The following is a 20,415-nucleotide window of genomic DNA, read 5'->3' as shown; positions in this document are numbered from 1 at the left end:
TGATTTTCAGTATAATGTGCTATATCGAAATCAACCAGCAAAAAAATTGTTTTTGTTTTGTAGTTGTTTTTAAAATACTGTGTATCCTATTTGTCTAGGCTTGGATTTTGAGTCTGAAAATAAAGCTGATTGAGTGATTTATTGATTGAATAATCAATGTTGGCCGTTGACAGTGCACAATGTCAACTGTATCCCCAAATTGGCAGTAATGTTTAGGTCCCAACCAGATAACGTTGAGGAAACCCAGGCAACCCAGACAATTGCCTATAGGGTCCACAGCTGAAAGGGGACTCAAGGGATGTCAATTATTGGCCCATAAAGCACTGCAACATCATGTCACTGTGGGAACTTACCCACATAAGGCCCCCTACCAACAGGCTTGTACAGCAAAATGAAGCAACATTTTCACTCGGGGTACACAAAAAAAAGAGGGTGAGGAAAATAATTATAACAATAAGTGGGAAAGTGTATATGTTCCGTGAAAAAGTCGTGATGCCATTTTGTCCAGATTCTATCAGAAACATTTACTGCCCATTAGCTAACAACATTTAATGAAATCAGCTAATGACACATACAGTAATTCAGAAGTGTGGAATTGCCAATGTGGGGTACAATTTTTTGCAAACTCGTTACAACACATTTGCAAGTACAAAATACATTTGAACGTAGTTGCAAATACGTTCATTAGCAGGGTTCTACATTAAACCAAATTGTGGTGGTCCTGACAGAACCAGCACTGGCCCTGTATATCACTGGCGTTGGGCTAATAAACCTCACGTCAGAATTTGGTCAAATTCATAATTTTCAATAATTAATACTATCAGTACACACACACACACACACACACACACACATATATATATATATATATATATACACTCCTCACAAGAGTCGCAGGGGGTGCTGGAGCCTATCCCAGCTGGCTTCGGGCAGGAGGCGGGGTACACCCTGAACTGGTCGCCAGCCAATCACAGGGCACACATAAACCCCCATTCCTTACCCTAACCTCAACCATAACCCAATTGAAACCTAAACTCTAAAAACTCAAAACTAAAGTCTTGACCCTCAAAAAGAGGTCTAAACTTGTGGGGCCACGGCTGGGTCCCACAACTCTGTGAAATCCCGAAAAATTGGCCCCACTGTGAAGCCAAACCTGTTGTCTTAAAAAATAATTAATTTCATAGAGTGATTAATGTTTATACAAGTAAATATTAAGTTAAGCATATTAATATTGTAATGTTGGAAAATAAATATGAAAGTAGGAACTAAAATTAGTCAACAAATGTAGATGATTTTTAGACTGATGGGAGTAGGCCACCTGTTGTGTCCAGAGCATTTAAGGCGTGGCACCACTTGGTGTCACATGAAAGTCAGCCTTGTAGTTAGCAACTACCTAGCAGCACCATGACACACTCTGGAGTATCACTGACAGATGTGTTGTGATCAGAGTGCAGGGCAAGCTTCCACAAAAATTGAAGAGGCAGCCGGTAAGAGCAATATATTAGTGTTTGTCTAGCGATGCTAATTGTTTGGGTGTGATTAATTGTTTGAGTTTGAATGTATCCAGGCCTGTTGAACTGACTTGGTGAGAGGCACGGTGTTTAGGAGTGCGAGTTTTACTATAAGGATGTTGGTTGCTGGCTAATTGTTTAACTGTTTGAATTGATATGCTCGGTTTCTAGCCTGCTTTCAGTCACACGTGGTGAAGAGTTTATTGTGATGATTCTGAAGGAGGAGTTGAATGAGGGCTTAGTTGGTAGCATTGATTTAAGTGTATGTTTATAAGATAAAATGGGGAAAAATAGAAAAAAAACAATAGGAAAAAAAATATTTGCAATTAAATAAGTTTAAAACATGATTGAGTTATGTATTAAAAACTAATGTAAATGATTTTTAAAAATTAACTTAATGTGTTTATTGAATGAGTCATTGTATTGATATAAAATGGTTTGTATTGAATATGGGAAATGTTAATGTAGGATGTATTTTTGATGAGTCTAGATTGTTTCAATGTGCTTGTAATATTCTGTGTCTATTGTTTCCTTGTTTGAAAGGTTTTTCACCTAATGGGCAACCTAATGGTCGACTAATGGTCAATACCTTGAAATTGAAATAAAAGGAAGAAAAGAAAAACTTTTGTCATTGAGTGAATCCCAGTTGGAGTCTTCAAGTGGACGCTTGTTTCTCTTTCAAGTTGGAGGAACTGCACTTGAGTAGAATAACTTGACAGTGAAAAACCGGAGGACCAACAGTGAAAAGTTGGACAATCTGGAAATAGGACTACCTTTTCAACTGTGAACGGGACACAGTTTGGAAGGAAAATGGCTCACCAAATTGTTGAGAAATCAGTGGAGCAACTCAAAATGGAGCGGACCACAGCAAAGAGATTGTTCACTCGTTTAGTCAGCAATATTATTAGGACTTACAAGGACATGTCTGAAGAGGAGCTGAGAAACTGTTTCAATAAACTCACAATAGAAGCGGAGAAAGTCATGGAAGCAAATGACGACCTGGAAGCTGGCTTCATTGCAGAGCTAGAGGAGGAGCTGGACGCAGATGAAGAAGCTGTGTTGACAGAACAGCAAAAATACAACCTGGCAAAAGCTGCAAAGGAGTGTGAGTTAAAAGAAAATGAGGCCAAAGGTCTGATTCAGGAGACTCTTTGGATCAAATTTGGAAATGCTGAGGTGTCCACAGCACTGCAAGCAGCCCAAATTGTGTGCGAACATGCTTCTACAATACGGCCTGATGGTAACCAAGAGGCATATGACTTTATGCTGAACCACCTGCAAGGACTGGTGAAGACTGCAAAAGAGGTGCATGGCCGGTGGAAAAGATGGATCCCACCAGGAGAACAGGGGAAACTGCAAGATCACCTTAAGGAGTTGGAATTACTCCTCCCCAAGCTGATATCTCGGAAGGTTGACTTCATACAGGCAAGGATAAAGGAGGACACTGACAGAGTGCGGACATCCATGACTCCAGGTTATCCCATACCAGCCATTAAACTGAGACCGACATCTCTTCCTAAGTTTACTGGCATCAAACGTGAATTTTACAGATGGAAGAAGGACTGGGAAGCACTCCAAAGGCAAGGTGAGCCGACTGGTTCGCAAGAAGTGAGAAAAGTTCAATTGTTGGACAGTGTGGATGACAGAATCACAAGAGACCTTCGCCTTACCACCTACAATACTGCAAATGACATATTCCGTGTCCTTGAGAATCGTTATGGCAACCCAACTACAATTGCTATTGAAATAGTGGACGAGTTACAAAGGATGCCAGCTGTCAAAAGTCACCAGCCACGCAAGATAGTGGAATTGATTCAAGCCGTGGAGAAGGCACTGCAAGATTTGAGTGACCTCGGGGACACAGGGGCTATAAGAAATCCTCTAGTAACAAAGTCGATTGAAAGCAAACTCCCAGAAAACCTTAAAAAGGAATGGCTTTTCTATGTTGCTGACAGGAGGAACACTGTGGGAGCAAGCAACCGGTTCGACAGTCTCTTAACTTTCCTTAAAGAGCAAGAAAACATTTATGAGCAGCTCGAGCAACTGAGGGAAGAGGAACCAAGTAGAAGAGAGACCCGGACTGACCCTAGACAAGCCAGAACCAAGTCCACAAAGTTGGAGACTGGGCACATAGGTTGTGTGGTCTGTGGCGATGGAAAACACAGGAGGAAGCTGTACTTCTGCAAGCAGTTTAAAGGACTTAAACTGACAGAGAAGAAAGCTGCAGTTGGAAAACTTGGTGCATGCAGGAGGTGCCTTGAGATTCATGATGATGGTTCATACTGCAATCCATCCTTTTTGTGTAAAAGTCAAGACTGCAAAGATGAGCATACATCTGATCATCACTACTGTCTGTGCCCCAGTGCCGAAAAAAAGAGAAGCAATATAAGTCAGAAGAAGAGCAAATTCAGTTCTGAAGAGGGGAAAAGCAGAAGAAAATACACAGAGGAGCAGGAGGAATTTTTCACCAAACTCCCACCAGAGTTGGCGAAGCAATGCCGAGATGTGTTTTCAAACACAACCTCAAGAGCTCTCAGTACTGTGAAGGAGCAACCAAGCCTTCTGGTGGAAAGTGGACTGCAAGAGCTGCCAGTTATCATGATGCTTCTGAAGGTCACAGCCAATGCCGGGCAAAAAATTGGGACATTGATCGATTTGGCCTCAGATACCAATTACATCACCCATAAAGCCGCAAGCAGGTTGAACCTCAGAAGTGAAGACATAAGTCTTGTTGTCCATGGTGTTTGAGGGATGAGAGTTTATGTGGAAACAAAACGGTACCTTTTGAGGATTAGAGTAAAGACCCCGAAGGGTGGCCTGAGATCACATCAGATGACTTGTTATGGACTAGACCACATTGCAGATGTCCACCAAGACGTGACGCCAAAGCAGTTGCAGAAATTTTTCCCGGATATACCACTCGATGAACTTGTCAGGCCAAGGGAAATAAACTTACTCATAAGCCACAGAGAAGGTCGGCTGGCACCTCAAAGAGTTAGGACCATCGGCGATCTCGTGCTTTGGGATGGACCACTCGGGAGGACAGTTGCTGGGTCACATCCTGACCTTTTTGAGGACGTGACTGTTACAGCCCACATGACAAAGACCCATTTTGCAAGGTCAATGAGAGCAGCAGCTGTCAGGTACGAGGAGGTCACTGGCTGTGTTAGAGAGCTGCAAGAGCTACCGGACCAAGACGTCGCCACCACTGAGTCCCAAGAGTCAAACACCTTGATTGCAAGCCATGACTTCCTAGAGTGGTGGAAGTGGGACAGTATTGGCGCGGCATGCGAACCAAAATGTGGGGGCTGTCGTTGTGGAAACTGCCAGCCAGGAGGCAAAGCGATGACCCTTGCCGAAGAAAGGGAGCTTGAAGTGGTCAAGGAAGGACTCACCTATGTCACAAGTGACAACCACAGCAAGGAACCGCATTGGCACGCCAGATACCCTTGGTTAGGAGATCCTGCTTCCCTGCCCAACAACAAAAGGACAGTTGAGTCTACGTTCCTCAGGACTGAGAAGCAGTTAACCAAAGAACCCGAGTGGAAGATGGCTTACGCTGCTCAAGTCCATGATATGGTGGAAAGGAGGGCTGCAGCAAAGTTGTCCCAGGACACAATTCTCAGTTGGACTGGGCCAGTCTGGTACGTGAGCCACCTCATAGCTCCTAACCCACACTCAGTCACTACCCCAGTGAGACTTGTGTGGAACAGCAGTCAAAAGTTTGGAGGAGTGAGTCTGAATGACATGCTGATGAAAGGTCCGGATGTCCTCAATCAGATCCGTGCAGTCCTCCTCAGATTTCGGGGTGGAGTGTATGCTGCTTTGGGGGACATAAAGAAGATGTATAACTCTGTGTGGCTAGAGGACGAGGAAGTGCATCTTCATCGATTTCTGTGGCGAGATTCAGCAGATGCGGCACTGGAGGAGTATGCTATCACAAGGGTGAATATTGGCGATAAACCAGCAGGGTGCATTGCACAGCTTGCAATGCGCGAAACTGCTGCTTTTCCTCCGTTCATCCACCTCAAAGAGGAACGGCAGGTTCTCCAGCAGGACAGCTACGTTGATGACATACTTACATCCCACAACAACCTCAATCAGCTGAAGATCATCACTGAAAATGTGGAGAAAATCCTCAAGGCTGGAGGGTTCGAGCTCAAGCCCTGGATTTATTCTGGGCAAAGTGGGAGGAACGGAGGTAACACCAAGCTGAAGGAGACCTCGGTAAAATCTGTAGTCCTGCCAAATCAAATGCGTGATGAGGACAATAAAGCACTTGGTCTAGGGTATCTGGTGGAGGAAGACAAGCTTCATGTCATGGTCGGAGTCAACTTCTCAAAGAGAAAGAAAAAGATGAGACTTGGCCAAGACCTCCACTACGATCAAGTAAGAGACCAAACACCAAACCCGCTGACACGGCGAGAACTACTGAGTCAAGTGTCAGGGCTGTATGACCCAGTCGGGCTGGTTACTCCTATGAAGCAAAAAGGAGCTATACTGGTGAGACGAGCATTCCAAGAGGCAAAGCAGGGAAGTTGCCCAATCAAGGACTCATGGGACACAGCTCTCTCGCATAGCTTAAGAGGGGATGCAATTCAGCTTTTGGAGGAGTACGTCCAACTTGGCAAGGTCAAGTTCACTAGAGCTTTAACTCCCCCATGCTTCGCTGGAAAACCTTTGGCAATCACATTTTCCGACGGAAGCGAGCATGCCTATGGAGCAGTGATGTACCTCAGATGGAACTCGGATCAAGGCCCGATCATCAGGCTCGTGGAGTCAAAGGCCAAATTAACTCCCCTGGACTGCAAAGGCGATGCCGTCAAAGCGGAAATGTGTGGAGCAGTGTTTGCGTCACGGCTAAAGAAGTATTTTGAGCATCACAGCCAAATCCAGGCTGGGAGGTGGTACCATTTGATCGATAGCCAAACAGTCCTTGGGGACTTGACATTTTTTGCAAATAGGATCGGAGAAATTCAAAATAACACGCAAATTCAAGACTGGTGGTGGATCCCGGGCTCACAAAACATAGCCGATATAATCACAAGAGGTGGGAACCCTCAAGACTTGGATGAAGACTCAGAGTGGCAGAATGGGTCCAAGTTTCTGAGTCTACCAGTTGAAGAGTGGCCGATCAAATCAGCTAAAGAGCTAGTAGCTACTGCCAAAGAAAGTGTCAACAAGTTACAGAAGAAGGCATTTGTTGCTGCTTTGACAAAGACCAAAGAATTGAAGCAAAAAGGAGACCAGAGTTCAAGCCAGGTCTACACGAAGGAAAAAAGACCACCTGCAGCCATCCAAACTCTTGTGGACATTGAGCGGTTTAGTGAAATGAATCGACTTGTTAAAACTGTTGCTTGGATTTGGAGGGCAGCAAAAAAGTTCCTTGGGCAAAGAAGTCAAGGCATGAACAGTCCAAAGTGGGAGGCCGTATTGTCACAAGGAGTCATCTCTGTAAGAGAACGAGAAGACGCCCTAAGAGACATTTTTCTTGCAGCGCAGAAAGGCGCAACCTTCCCAAGTACTACCACTGACAGGCTTGTAGTCTACAGAGACAAAGAGTCTGGGCTTCTACTGTGTGGTGGCCGAGTGCAAGCTTTCAAAGAACATCAAGTTGGAGTCCCCATCCTGCCATATGACACGTGGGTGTCAACTCTGATAGCTCGGGAGGCCCACAATTTGAGCCATGATGGAGTGGCTGGAACCTTGCTCAAAATGAGGAAGTGGGCATGGGTCATAAGAGGCAGAAGGATTGCCCAAAAAGTGGCTGATGGCTGCATGACCTGCAAAAAGGCAAGAGCAAGAAAATGCCAGCAAGTAATGGGTGACTTGCCACCAGAAAGAACTACACCCGCTGCACCCTTTGAATTTACTACAGTTGACCTTTTTGGCCCCTACCAAGTGAAGGATGACATCAAGAAAAGAGTCACACTGAAGGTCTGGGGGGTTGTCTTCTGCTGTATGGCCAGTAGAGCCATCCACACGGAACTGGTGAAGACCCTATCCACGGAAGGGTTTCTAATGGCCTACCAAAGGTTTACGGCGATAAGGGGGCATCCCCGTAAGATTTGGTCAGACCCTGGTACAAATTTCATTGGAGCAAAGCCAGTCCTCGAAGAACTGTACAGATACTAAATATATAAAACAGACCTGGAGGAAATGGCAGCCAGAAATGGAACGGAGTGGATGTGGAAAGTTCATCCAGCTGATTCGCCGCACAGAAATGGTGCTGCAGAAGCTGCAGTCCGTGTTGTAAAGAGAGCACTACAAGGCATTGGAAAAGAGTCTGGGCTGTCTTACAGCGAATTCCAAACAACCCTTCAAATAGCAGCCAGCCTAGCAAACGACCGTCCACCAATTGATGCCAGGGCGCAGAGCAGAGAGGGCTGCATTCAATATGTGTCGCCAAATACGCTCCTGCTTGGTCGATCATCTCCAAGCGGAGACATTAAGACATTTGATTTTTCCAGCTACCCATATAAAAGGCTGAGAGCAATGCAAGCGGAAGTGAACAAATTCTGGAGTCTCTGGAGTCAACTGGCTGGTCCCAACCTGTTTGTAAGGAGCAAATGGCATACGGCAGAGAGGAACGTCACTGTTGGAGACATAGTATGGCGAAGTGACCAGAATGCGCTCAGAGGTAATTTCAAGCTTGGAAGAGTTGTCAGCACCAATCCAGACACCAAAGGCATTGTGAGGGACGTTAACATCAGGCTCTTTCCAAGCTACAATGTGTCTGTGGGAAGAGCTCGGAAAGCAAAGATCAATCAACTTGCCTCTGATAGACAGAAGGAGACGATCCAACCTACTATCCTCCACAGGGACGTCAGGCGACTTGTCGTCCTGCTACCGGTTGAAGAACAGATGGACAGCAAAATCGGGGCATCATCTTGACTGTTTCATGGACATTGTGTGAAGACTATAAAGTTTACCTTTAAAGCAGGCGCCCTTCTCTCAGCTTCCACTTAGGAAGGCCGAGTGGGAGGTGTGAAGCCAAACCTGTTGTCTTAAAAAATAATTAATTTCATAGAGTGATTAATGTTTATACAAGTAAATATTAAGTTAAGCATATTAATATTGTAATGTTGGAAAATAAATATGAAAGTAGGAACTAAAATTAGTCAACAAATGTAGATGATTTTTAGACTGATGGGAGTAGGCCACCTGTTGTGTCCAGAGCATTTAAGGCGTGGCACCACTTGGTGTCACATGAAAGTCAGCCTTGTAGTTAGCAACTACCTAGCAGCACCATGACACACTCTGGAGTATCACTGACAGATGTGTTGTGATCAGAGTGCAGGGCAAGCTTCCACAAAAATTGAAGAGGCAGCCGGTAAGAGCAATATATTAGTGTTTGTCTAGCGATGCTAATTGTTTGGGTGTGATTAATTGTTTGAGTTTGAATGTATCCAGGCCTGTTGAACTGACTTGGTGAGAGGCACGGTGTTTAGGAGTGCGAGTTTTACTATAAGGATGTTGGTTGCTGGCTAATTGTTTAACTGTTTGAATTGATATGCTTGGTTTCTAGCCTGCTTTCAGTCACACGTGGTGAAGAGTTTATTGTGATGATTCTGAAGGAGGAGTTGAATGAGGGCTTAGTTGGTAGCATTGATTTAAGTGTATGTTTATAAGATAAAATGGGGAAAAATAGAAAAAAAACAATAGGAAAAAATATATTTCCAATTAAATAAGTTTAAAACATGATTGAGTTATGTATTAAAAACTAATGTAAATGATTTTTAAAAATTAACTTAATGTGTTTATTGAATGAGTCATTGTATTGATATAAAATGGTTTGTATTGAATATGGGAAATGTTAATGTAGGATGTATTTTGATGAGTCTAGATTGTTTCAATGTGCTTGTAATATTCTGTGTCTATTGTTTCCTTGTTTGAAAGGTTTTTCACCTAATGGGCAACCTAATGGTCGACTAATGGTCAATACCTTGAAATTGAAATAAAAGGAAGAAAAGAAAAACTTTTGTCATTGAGTGAATCCCAGTTGATGTCTTCAAGTGGACGCTTGTTTCTCTTTCAAGTTGGAGGAACTGCACTTGAGTAGAATAACTTGACACCCACCATGTAACAAAAACAAGAAGACGCACACATGCACAGTATATAAATTATTCACTAATATTGAGTGTTGGAAATGTTTTGCTTTCCTTGATGATGCAATCAATGTCAATGATTGAACAAACATACCATTTTTCATGGTCCCCTGAAAAGGGATGACAAGACAATGCAGCACATCAACAGAATCGTCACGTCATCACGTCACAAGCATGAAACTACTTGGCAAATCAAAAAACAATATAAAACTATAATAGATAAGAAATAATGTAATGTTTCACAACAAAGTAATTCCAGTCAGTACTGACTGGTTTTCTGAGTCCCGCAGACTCAATAAAAAAATACAAAACTGCACCTTTCAGAGTGGTCTTTTATTGTACTCTAAGGCACACCTGTGCACTAATATCATGGTGTCTAATCAGCATCTTGATGTGGCTCACCTGTGAGGTGGGATTGATTATCGTCATGTGTTGTAGGCTTACATCAATGTAACCCAGCAATCGCCGATCAGCACGGGTTATGTCATGTTTTGTGAACCTACATGCACATGTCCATCCATCCATGCATCCATCCATCCATTTTCTTAACCGCTTACTCCTCACAAAGTAGATGCACATGTCCAACTGTTAAATGTTTCAGTACTTTTTGCACAAGTTACTGTTCTCTAACAAGGAGCTTAATGGGCAAAATTCACAAACGACAATCATCGTGGTGGTATCATCAGGGAACAGCTCTTGGAGGCTGGTGTACCTCAGTGAACTGAGGAAGAGTGGGGTGCCATGCCTCAGCAGACAACGAGTCGACGTGTGAACAGCTTGAGAACTGATGCTCAAGAACACATGACGATTTATTGAGATGTTGAAATTGTTGTTAAGTAATTGTAAAACAGCCATAAGACGGCATCTGATACCAATAATGTACTCTGTCATGAGTACCTTGAAATAAGACCAGGTACAGATTCCCTAATGCTGATAGTTATAGCTAGTTTTTTTCTTGCTTTATGTTTAATAAAAGTAGTTCGATATCACTTTTTTTCAGGCTGATACCAATACAAGTACGCAACTCTTCAGTAGTAACCAATACCAAGTAGATACCACTAGTACTGATTTATAAAATTTCCCCAAAAAAACAATGGCAGACACTTTTAAAGAAAGACCTATATATCCCAATACAGTATAACATTTTCCTTAAAATTGCATGAAATCAATAGTAATTTTCTATTCTTCTAATTTCTAGTGCCTGATCGTAAAACGACCACAAGAGGTATCGGCTGCACCCACGAGGGCCAATACTTTGAAATAAGGCATGGAATCAGTACTCGCCAATCCCTAAATAAAATGTTTAGTTTCCAATGTCCAAGTTTTTTGAGTGGCCTCCATGGTTCGTCTTGCCTGGGACCCCCAGACTATAATATACACTGGATAGTCTGATGTTCTGATATATATTTCTGTAGTGCTAGCATTAGTTTTGACGTGCATGCTTTTATAACTGTAAATGGTGCAAAGGTAGTATTATGCTGTTGAGGCCAAGTGTGATGCAAGAGTAGTAAAACATTGACATGTTTTGAGCAGTGCACACTTAAAAACCAACAGGAAGCAACCACCCAATGTTTGAAAACAATTTAATTTAAAACATAAAGAAATTCTTAATGAAAAGTAACCTGAACAGAGGAATACACTTCTTTACCTTAATCTGAAATTACAAATGTGTTTATATTTAACATTTACTGACCTTTTTGCTAATTTTAGTGATAGGTTTTTGTAAACACTATTCATCTCATACTCTCAAGACTCCATTACTTTTTTCATTCATGGCAGATGACCAGATAATTTCACTGCATGCGTTTGTGCCCATGTGAATGTAAGTGCAGCTTGCACCATGCGCAGCAAAAATAGACGTGAATCTAATATGTTGTGCTGAGGGCAGCATTGCCAAAGCTTTTCCATAAAAACAGCAGAAGATAGCAAGGGCCCCTTAGAGCCACTGTGCCGAATAATGTGACTGATCTGAAATGACAGGCTGTTTCACAGAAGCCAACCAACCGTTTCCCCATTGACTGTTTTCCTCTCTAACACACACACGCACACCCCCACACTTTGTGAGAGCATAAACAAAGTGTGAGATAACACTAACACAAAAGAATTTTAGATAATTATCATCATTAACAGTTGTCATTTGGCCTCATACACATCATTCATCCAAAGCACCCCAAAATTGGTACAACACATTTTGTATTAAATATAATTTAAAAAAAAAAAAAAAAAAGCCTACATTGGGGTCTCAGATGGGCGTTGCCTTTGTTAAATCACTAACATTTGTTTGTGCAGAGTGTGGTACTTATAGTAGAGTATTCTAAGGCAAGGTGTCTTATGTTGCTATGGAGTTAACTATGAATGCAATAAAAAATGATTTTAGCAGGTGACAGTATCCACTTATTCTATAATACGCTTCTTTATTTGTGATTATGCTCAGCGGAACACGTTAACGTCCAATGATTTATTTGATTTATTTATTTATTTTTTAGGTGGCTGATGTATGATGCTAAGCATATGTTGCCACTTTGCCTACCTCTCTCCTCCTGCTCTCTGCACCCGGTCTGGTGATGAGCGCTGTGTCCCCGCACACCACAGCGGCATCCTCCACGAACACGCAGTCCGGGAGCGTCTCATCCGCGGGCAGTTCCACTACCTCGAGTCCGAGCGTGGTCCTCAGGACGTGGACGTAATCATTTTGCTCCCTTTGCGCCTTGGTTGAATCCACCTCAGCCTGGCTGGTCCGGAGCGCTTCTTTGGCCAGAGACCTCGGGATTCCCCGGACGACAGCGTGGGTGTAACAACCAAAACCTGCCATTAAACCGGCCATGTTTTCCCCGCCACTTGACGTGCTTAACTAAAAGGGGAGGGGGGGGCAATGAGACCTGCGGAGCACCCTCGCGAATCAGTGAGCATCAGCTGTCACAATGCTGCCTGGCTTGCTTATGTACCCACCTTTTCACTATGTTGGGATTGCAGTATTTCACGTTTTCTCTGCCCCACGTGTTTCTCTGCTGTCATCAACATGTCTAAAACAGGATGTGACGTGTAGCTTTCTTTCTCATGGGTTCACCTTACATGACGGGCTTTCTTCTTCTTGAGTTCTGCTAAAGCTACTATTTCTAGTAGACCGTCCGCAGAGCCATTTCAGGTGAAATAATCCTAAACTGAAGTGAAACATTCATTTTTAAAATGTGGTTGTTGCGAGAAAGTTGCGGTGGTTGGACAAAGTTGGGGGCAAGTGCGATTTTGCGTTTAATAGTTGCTATCACAACTTTGCGAAATGTATATCGGTATTCGCCCATTCCTAAATAAAAGATTCATTTTCCATTGTCCAAGTTTCTTGGGTGGCCTACATGGTTCTTAGTCTGACTACAATATACACAGCATATTGACCCTTCCAGCTGACGTCACTGCTTAGCTCCCGCAGCACCTCCCGGAGGGCAAACATCCCATAACAAATGAAAATAGAGAGCTTGATTTTCGGCGAGCGTTTTGGTTAAAAGGTGGGAAATATGTCAACTGTCACGAAAAAAACAAACAAACAAAAACGTCCAAAGTAGGACATTACATGACTGTGAATCATTAAAACCAGTCGTTTGAAGCCGCTAGCTACAACAAAAAAAAAGTTGTGTTGTAGTTTCACGCTAGCCACAGTGCTAGTCTTTTACACCTCACTGTCTTGCGCGGGGTTTAGAATCGCAGACGAAAGAATGGTCTCCTCTCTCTTTGACCCATTAGAGCATCTGTTGGCCGCACACAAGTTGACCATAGCATTGGTCGCTGATTTATCCACTGTTTGACCTATTTTCTAGCTCACACTGATTGTTTTCTAATTCACTCGCATTGACGCCCTGACCCCCACCGCTAGGGGCGCACTTCAACGTGACGTCACACTGGAAGGGTCTTTCGCCTGAAGTTCTGACTATAACATCGCTCACAGTCTTCATGTATTGCTGTAGTGCTAGCATTTGATGTAGGCTACATGCTTTTCTAATTGTAAATGGTGCAAAGGTATGATGCAGTTGAGGCCAAGTGTGATGCAGTGCACCCTTAAAATCAAACAGGAAGCAATCACCCAATGCTTGTTATTAATTGATTGATGTAAATTGTATTCACTTGTATACTTACAATGTTTGTTTTGTTCTTGTTTTACTTATCTTATTCTTTACTCCATGACCGATTTCTGTTCCATGTACAGCACTTTGTATACAGCAACGCTTGTTTTAAGGTGCTTAATAAATAAAGTTGAGTTGAGAATTATTAACTCATTCAAACCCAAGAATGTGTAAATATGTGTCCTGTGCTCCCAAAAACCATATTTATACTTTTTTTATTCTTTTTTTTTTTTTTTTTATTCAATAGCATACAGAAAAAGGCTTTGATGCAGCTTCTGACATGAAGAGGTGGCTTAAAGCAATGGTAGTTATTACAAAAAAACAGTCAGCAGATGGCAGCAGAGTATAAGAGATCAGCCAGGGCCATGTTGCAACAAGCTCTTTTTGCCAGTGTTTTTCACCGGGAATGTGAATATTGATGAAACTTAGCTACATTCTAATGCTAATTGATACAAAACTGAAACACATACAAACATCCTTTTTTTCTCTGTTGAAAGAAGAGACTCTAATCTTTCGTTGGTAGGTTCCATGTTTTTATGGCAATAGAACAAAATATTCTGTGTGCCTGGCAAAATCAGTCAAAATCCAATAACAGCCGAAGGGGGTTGCTTCAGTAAAAATGGCTGGGAGTGAATGAGTAAAATTTGACATTGTATTTTGGTTTTACATGCTAAAATGTTTGGTTCATTTAGCAGGGAAGACACCAGAAAATGTCAGAAACTTGAATCTATTTGTAACTCACCTTTCCCCAGCCTCCGGAAACAAGAAGAACATCTTAGGGTTGCACTAGCTAAAGTCAGCTAAAAACGTGTTGGCTAAAGCTAGACTTGTTCTAATAATTACTTATTTTCATACACTTATATTACAATTTTAACTTTTTGTGCTGCAGGGAAATAAAAATAGAGACCTCAATGAGGTTATTTTTGGACAAATCTCAAAATCGACATTTTTGCCTAAGCGATCTGTGTTATTAACTCAAAACTAATGTCTCCATTTTGTCGGAGTTGGTCACACATTGTGTGGCTACATCTGTTGCAGCACTTTTTCTGACCGGTTTACAACTACCATAATTCTTGATGGGCAGATGACAGCTGCCTCATTGGGTTTCGCACTCCAGCCTCGAGACGGGTCGCTGTGACGCCCAGCGACCATCACGTGAAACCCGACAGCCTGCCATCTACAGTTCCTGTGATTCAGTGACTTAAAAAAAAAAAAAAAAAAAAAAAAAATCACAACAGATGATATGACTGTTTTATTGTGGTTGTGTTGTGCCCATGTGCATATACAGGGTGACATAAAAAAAATAATAACAATCCAATAAAACCAAGAGTGATATAAGAAAATTATTCATACTAAGTGAAACCTTAAAACGTAGCTTCAATCTGCATACATGGTTTGAGCAGCAGCATTTTGCATCTTTGACCCCGGCTTGACTTCCTGTAATGCCAATTTAAAACTGATGTATGCAGATCAAGTCAATATGTCAATATACTTGTCAACATAAAATTAAACAAATGCTTCTCTACCGTTTACTTTGAATTAACGTGTCAAACTGTCACATATCGCCTACATTTGAAAACAATTGTGTACTCTGTCAAAATAGGCTTAGGCTTACTCCTGCAATTGGCTGGCGACCGGTTCAGGAGGTACCCGGCCTCTTGCACAAAGTCATCCAGGATAGGCTCCAGCTCACTTGTGAGTCATCACCCTATAAGTAAGGATAAGCAGTGCAGAAAAATGATGGATGGATGGCTTACTACTTTTATCAAGCTGCTGATGACGATACAACTTTAAGACTGCTGCAAATTGAGAGAATTAAATGTACTTTGTGAGTGGCAAAGTCAACTGTGGCTGAGATCTTGATTGATTGAGATATGGACTGTGGACTGGGAAAAAAACAGTCACAGCAGGAATGCAAACCAGGTAGCATTAACAAAGATGTCAACAGTGGATATATTGGAAAATTTGACAAATATCGATATCGGACTTTTTAAAAATCTGACGGATGATCTAAGGTAAATCTAAAACCATTTTAACCTCAGGTAGCTATTTATTTAAATTTTCTGTTAACGTTGTAAGAGATGCTGCTGACCCTGGGAACCTTCTGAACCTTTTGTTTTTGTTTGACATTAATACAAAGAAATGTGAAAGTTTAAGATTTCAGTTATTTTTACATTTTGGGTCGAAAATTTACTGTATAAAACTGCAGAGAGAGCTATGGTATTTACTTCCATTTAACATTTTGTTAGAAATTTAAAAGGATGTTGATTGTCTAAGATAAAAGATAAACTTATACATTTTGAAAAGTCTGAATAATTGTTTATCAATAAACATGCTTGAAGACATTACAACAGAGTCAAGATTGGCATTTGAATAAAAATAAAAATAAAAAAAAATTGACACCAATATTTTTTCCCCTTTTCACTAAAAATTAATACCGGCTTCAAATATTGGTTATCGATCTCCTTGACTACTAATAATCTGCATCAGTATCGGCCCTAAAAAAAACAAAAAAAACAAAACAAAACATATTAGTCTATATCTAGTCAGCAGATTCGGAAAAGCAAGATATTCCTCATCAATATCCTCATTTAAGTGAATTATTGTGTGTGTTGTGCATGTGCCAAATTTATTAAAATGGGCACTGTACCTAATTAATTAAGTACATTTCAGATATATATTTATATACTATATTTTTGCCACCAGTGCCGATACAAAAGACCTTTATCCAATATTCCACCTTCATAATGATCTTTAGTCAGAGCGGTATTGATTCATCGATAAATTTATTGTGCAGTTGTATTTTGTTGTAGTGTAAAACTGTTACTGCAAACCTTATAAATGAAAGATAATTCGAGCTACATTAACTAATTATTTTATTAATCGATTAATCTGCCAATTATTATTAATTGATTAATCGATTAATTGGATTTTTAAAAATGCCATCATGTTATTCAAAAACTGGATATAATTTCACAGTGACAGTGCAAAAAATCAAGTCACGAACATAAATTAATTATGATTCAGATTCTGGTAGTGACGGGCGAGGACCGATTGTGGTATTTGGCCTTATTTCAAGGTATCAAATACTCATGGAGGCTACTGATACCAGCGACCGATAACTTGAGGCAGAAAATATTCTGATGTCGCTTAAGTCCTCCTCGCCAGTAGATTTGACACCTCAGCGAATTGTGTGCATTACTTCCAGTTCTGACAAAAAAAAAACATGTGAACATGGCTGCTTTTCTAGTATGAAGTGATGGCAAACCAAACTTTGCAAAACTTAAAAGAGGTGGTATGATGAGTAGTTTGTTTAATAGTCTACTAGCAACTTGCAAAATACACTATCGTGTGAAACATGAGAATGAGCACAACACTAGCTATGTGGGAAAAGAGGAAACACCAGCAGCTAACTTTACAGCAAACTCCACATAAAACAGACATTGAAGAGCACCAATCTGAGGGCAGTACAAATCACACTCGCGGAAAACATTGCACTCATTAGCTTGCCGCTCTCATTTGTGGAGCACGGGGGAGTCCAAATGTTGTAGAGCCAAAGTACTGCATGAATTTCCCCCTCGAGTCACATTTGTGATGCCGCAGTACGTGACAATTTTACCAAACATGTTAGCAGCTTTTTATGTAACACTCCTTTTACTGTGCGTGATCAATCCAGTCCACTACTGGGCTGAAGAGAAAGAAAAAAAATGCTGCACTCTGGCCAAGTTAGCCAGAAAATACCTCTTAGTAGCACCGGGCAACAGCGGAGAGAGTGAACAGCACTCAAGTTGAGTTTCTCACATTCTCAATGACACAAGAAATCAGGTCTCCACTGCAGAGATGCTTCTGTTCCCCAATAAGAAACTGTCACTTTACTAGAGCTTTTTAACTTCACATGACAACTAACTAGACAGGGAAGCAGCTGAAAGGTTAATACTTTGTTCTTTGCTTTAATTTTTGCATCTTTATAAACCTTGAGAAGAATTCGGGAAGGTGACCCCAAAATTTTCTTTAAAATATGTTATATGTCCCCCTACTAGTCTAGACATGGCATTCTGATTAATATTGTGTTTGTGGAATATGAGTTATGCAGCAAAATCCACCTGTTTTTATCCAGCTCAGGTGACAGCAAGAGACAAAATGGCCGCCCCTCTGAAATGGAAACAAATCGGGTGGATTTTCCTGCATAATTCATGTTCCAAAAACACATTAATCTGAGTACAGTGTTTAGTGTGGACGCATAGAACATAATATTGTAAAGAACATTTTTGTCATGACTCGAGTCATGCAAGGGTAATGATTGGGTCTTGACTCATTTCTGGGGTCACGCCAGTGTTAAGTTTGAGTTCATGACCTGTTAAGTTTGGGTTCATGATGGTGAGGTCAAGTGTCAGTTTTTAACTGATGTAACCATCATTTGGTTTCAACTGGAAAGACGCTATGTGATGTTATGTGATGTCAGGACCTATGTGATCTCGATCTTTAATCCTTTACTTAGCCACAACCAATCAGATCGATTCACTGTCTGTAGTAGCAGTCTGAGAAGTGTTTGTGTTTGCCGGATTTATTGCTTTCTGTCCCTCTGTGCAACTCTCTTTGTTTCTCGTCTAGTCAAGTTTGTTCCATACCTCTCGATGTGAATAAATAGTTAAAACCTAATTTGTGTCTGCGCTTTGGGATCCAACCTCCAGCTCATGACAATTTTTGAGTTGACTTTCCCTTTAACAGTTAACCTGTTTTATTTTGCACGTAAATGTATGTTAAATAAATACTAGAGACTTTTGTTCATTTATTGCAAATTAATCCTAAACTCGGAGAGAATTGTTTGTGTTGTATTTTGGACTTTATTGCAGAGTGACTTAGTGAGTGTGCCACCTTTTATCAAAAATAAAAACAAGTTTCTTTGCTCAAAGTTACATGTCGTTGAAATCATTTAAATTTTACATATCAAAATTACGAGTGGTGCTTCTGATCAGTGTTGGTGAGTATTTAAGACCTGAATGTGAATACTCATACTGCTATCAATCTGGAAAAAAGGGGGTATTGAACATTCAAGTTTGGGCCGTATGCAACATTTCGGAAATTAGGCAAAAATGCTGCAGGTTATTGTTTTCTGAAGTAAAAGCGGTTGTTTACAATAATAATAATAATAATAAAATACAAAAACATCTAATTTGGATTTTTTTTTTTTTTTTTTTTTTCAGAAAATTGATACATGGTTTATTTACACGGAGGGAGTGGGTGTTTTGTTTTGTTTTGTTTTGAATGTGTAAAGCACTTTGAGTTGTTTTTTTTTACATGATGTGTTATTTAAATAAAGTTGACTTGACACAAATAACGTGCTTTCATGGAAATCTTAAAATAGTTCTGAGGATTTGGACAATTTTAAGTTAAACAAGGTCTTTAAATGATTAATCAAGTGTAATTCTCATTGTTGAACAATTAGTTGTGGTTTAATTCATTAATGGTTGCACTTCTGAATGTAACCAAAATATTAGAAACACTTCTCCGTATGATACAGTGTTGTTCTACAGCTTTCCAAATTACAGTGACAGATCAACCAACTGAAAGAGGGATGGACTGACCCTCAGACAGATGGACAAACCGACGGACTGACTAGTCGAGTTTACATGGAGACTTTTTACTTATTTGGACTGAAATCATCACGAATGAAGATCTGTGTTCACCTGTTCATATGTGACATGATCCATTTCGATCTGCCGTTTACACGCTCACCTCCGTTAACTAATTTGCTCCCAATAACGTATAAATACGTTTTTTTATGTTCTAAGTGTCCAAAAGACGTATTTATACGTTCTTTTTTTTTTTTTTTTTTTTTTTTTTTTTAATGCTAGAGCATACAGAAGGCTTTGATGCAGCCTCTCAACTGCAAAGAACGGTTGCAGAAATGGTAGTTATTACACAAACAGCCAGCAGGTGGCAGCAGAGCAAATGATATCAACCAGGGCCATCTAGAAAAAAAGCTCAATTACTTACAATTTTAAATAGATTTGTGAAAACTGATGAAACTTAGCTCTCTTCTAATGCTAATTGCTGCAAAACGGAAACAGATAGAAACATACTTTTTTTTCTGATGAAAGAAGAGACTTTAATCTTTCTTTTGATAGGTTCCATGCTTTTATAGCAATAGAACACAATATTCTGTGGGCCTTGCAAAATCAGTCAAAATCCAGTAAAATAGCCGGGAGCGAACGGGACTGCTTCTGTGAAAATGGCTGGGAGTGAATGAGTTAATCCGGTCAGCCCCATTACAGCTGTGGGATGCGTGGACATCACGCGATTTATCAAGATGGAGCTCATTCATCATTAAGCACAGTAGTTCTGATAGTTTAAACACTTTTATTGAAGCAACATTTCGATAAAAAAACAAGTTCCAAGTGCTTCTTAATGGCCGGATACGAACGACATCACGACGCATTTACGTCAAGACAGAGCATGCACATACCGGACGCAGCCTGGCCATTTTGAACTGATGAACTGTTTACATGACGCTCGTTCGGATTGACAGAAGGAATACAACATTCCACACCTGAAATTCCATTTGGATTCAGCCTTTACATTACGTTTGAGGTTCTTATATGGAGCATTTTCATTCTGTTTGGTCATTCAGATTCATTCTAATCCGAATACATGATTCCATGTAAACCCGGTTACTGACAGACT

The 20,415-nt window shown here is 40.8% G+C and overlaps 1 protein-coding gene across 1 annotated transcript in view; it reads right to left on the bottom strand.

Annotated features, from left to right (window-relative positions):
- Positions 1 to 12,642, bottom strand: part of ddah1 (dimethylarginine dimethylaminohydrolase 1) — an 83,654-nt gene extending 71,012 nt beyond the window's left edge. Inside the window, exon 1 of the mRNA XM_077535025.1 lies at positions 12,150 to 12,642. Within this exon, the coding sequence (XP_077391151.1) occupies positions 12,150 to 12,443 (294 nt within the window). The 5' untranslated portion in view covers positions 12,444 to 12,642. The remainder of the gene's footprint in view (positions 1 to 12,149) is intronic.
- Positions 12,643 to 20,415: the final 7,773 nt, after the last annotated feature.

Source organism: Festucalex cinctus, chromosome 10 (genome assembly GCF_051991245.1).
Source record: "Festucalex cinctus isolate MCC-2025b chromosome 10, RoL_Fcin_1.0, whole genome shotgun sequence".
NCBI classification, from domain to species: Eukaryota; Metazoa; Chordata; class Actinopteri; order Syngnathiformes; family Syngnathidae; genus Festucalex; species Festucalex cinctus.
The sequence above is the reverse complement of the archived record's forward strand: the minus strand, read 5'-3'. Positions and strand labels throughout refer to the sequence as shown.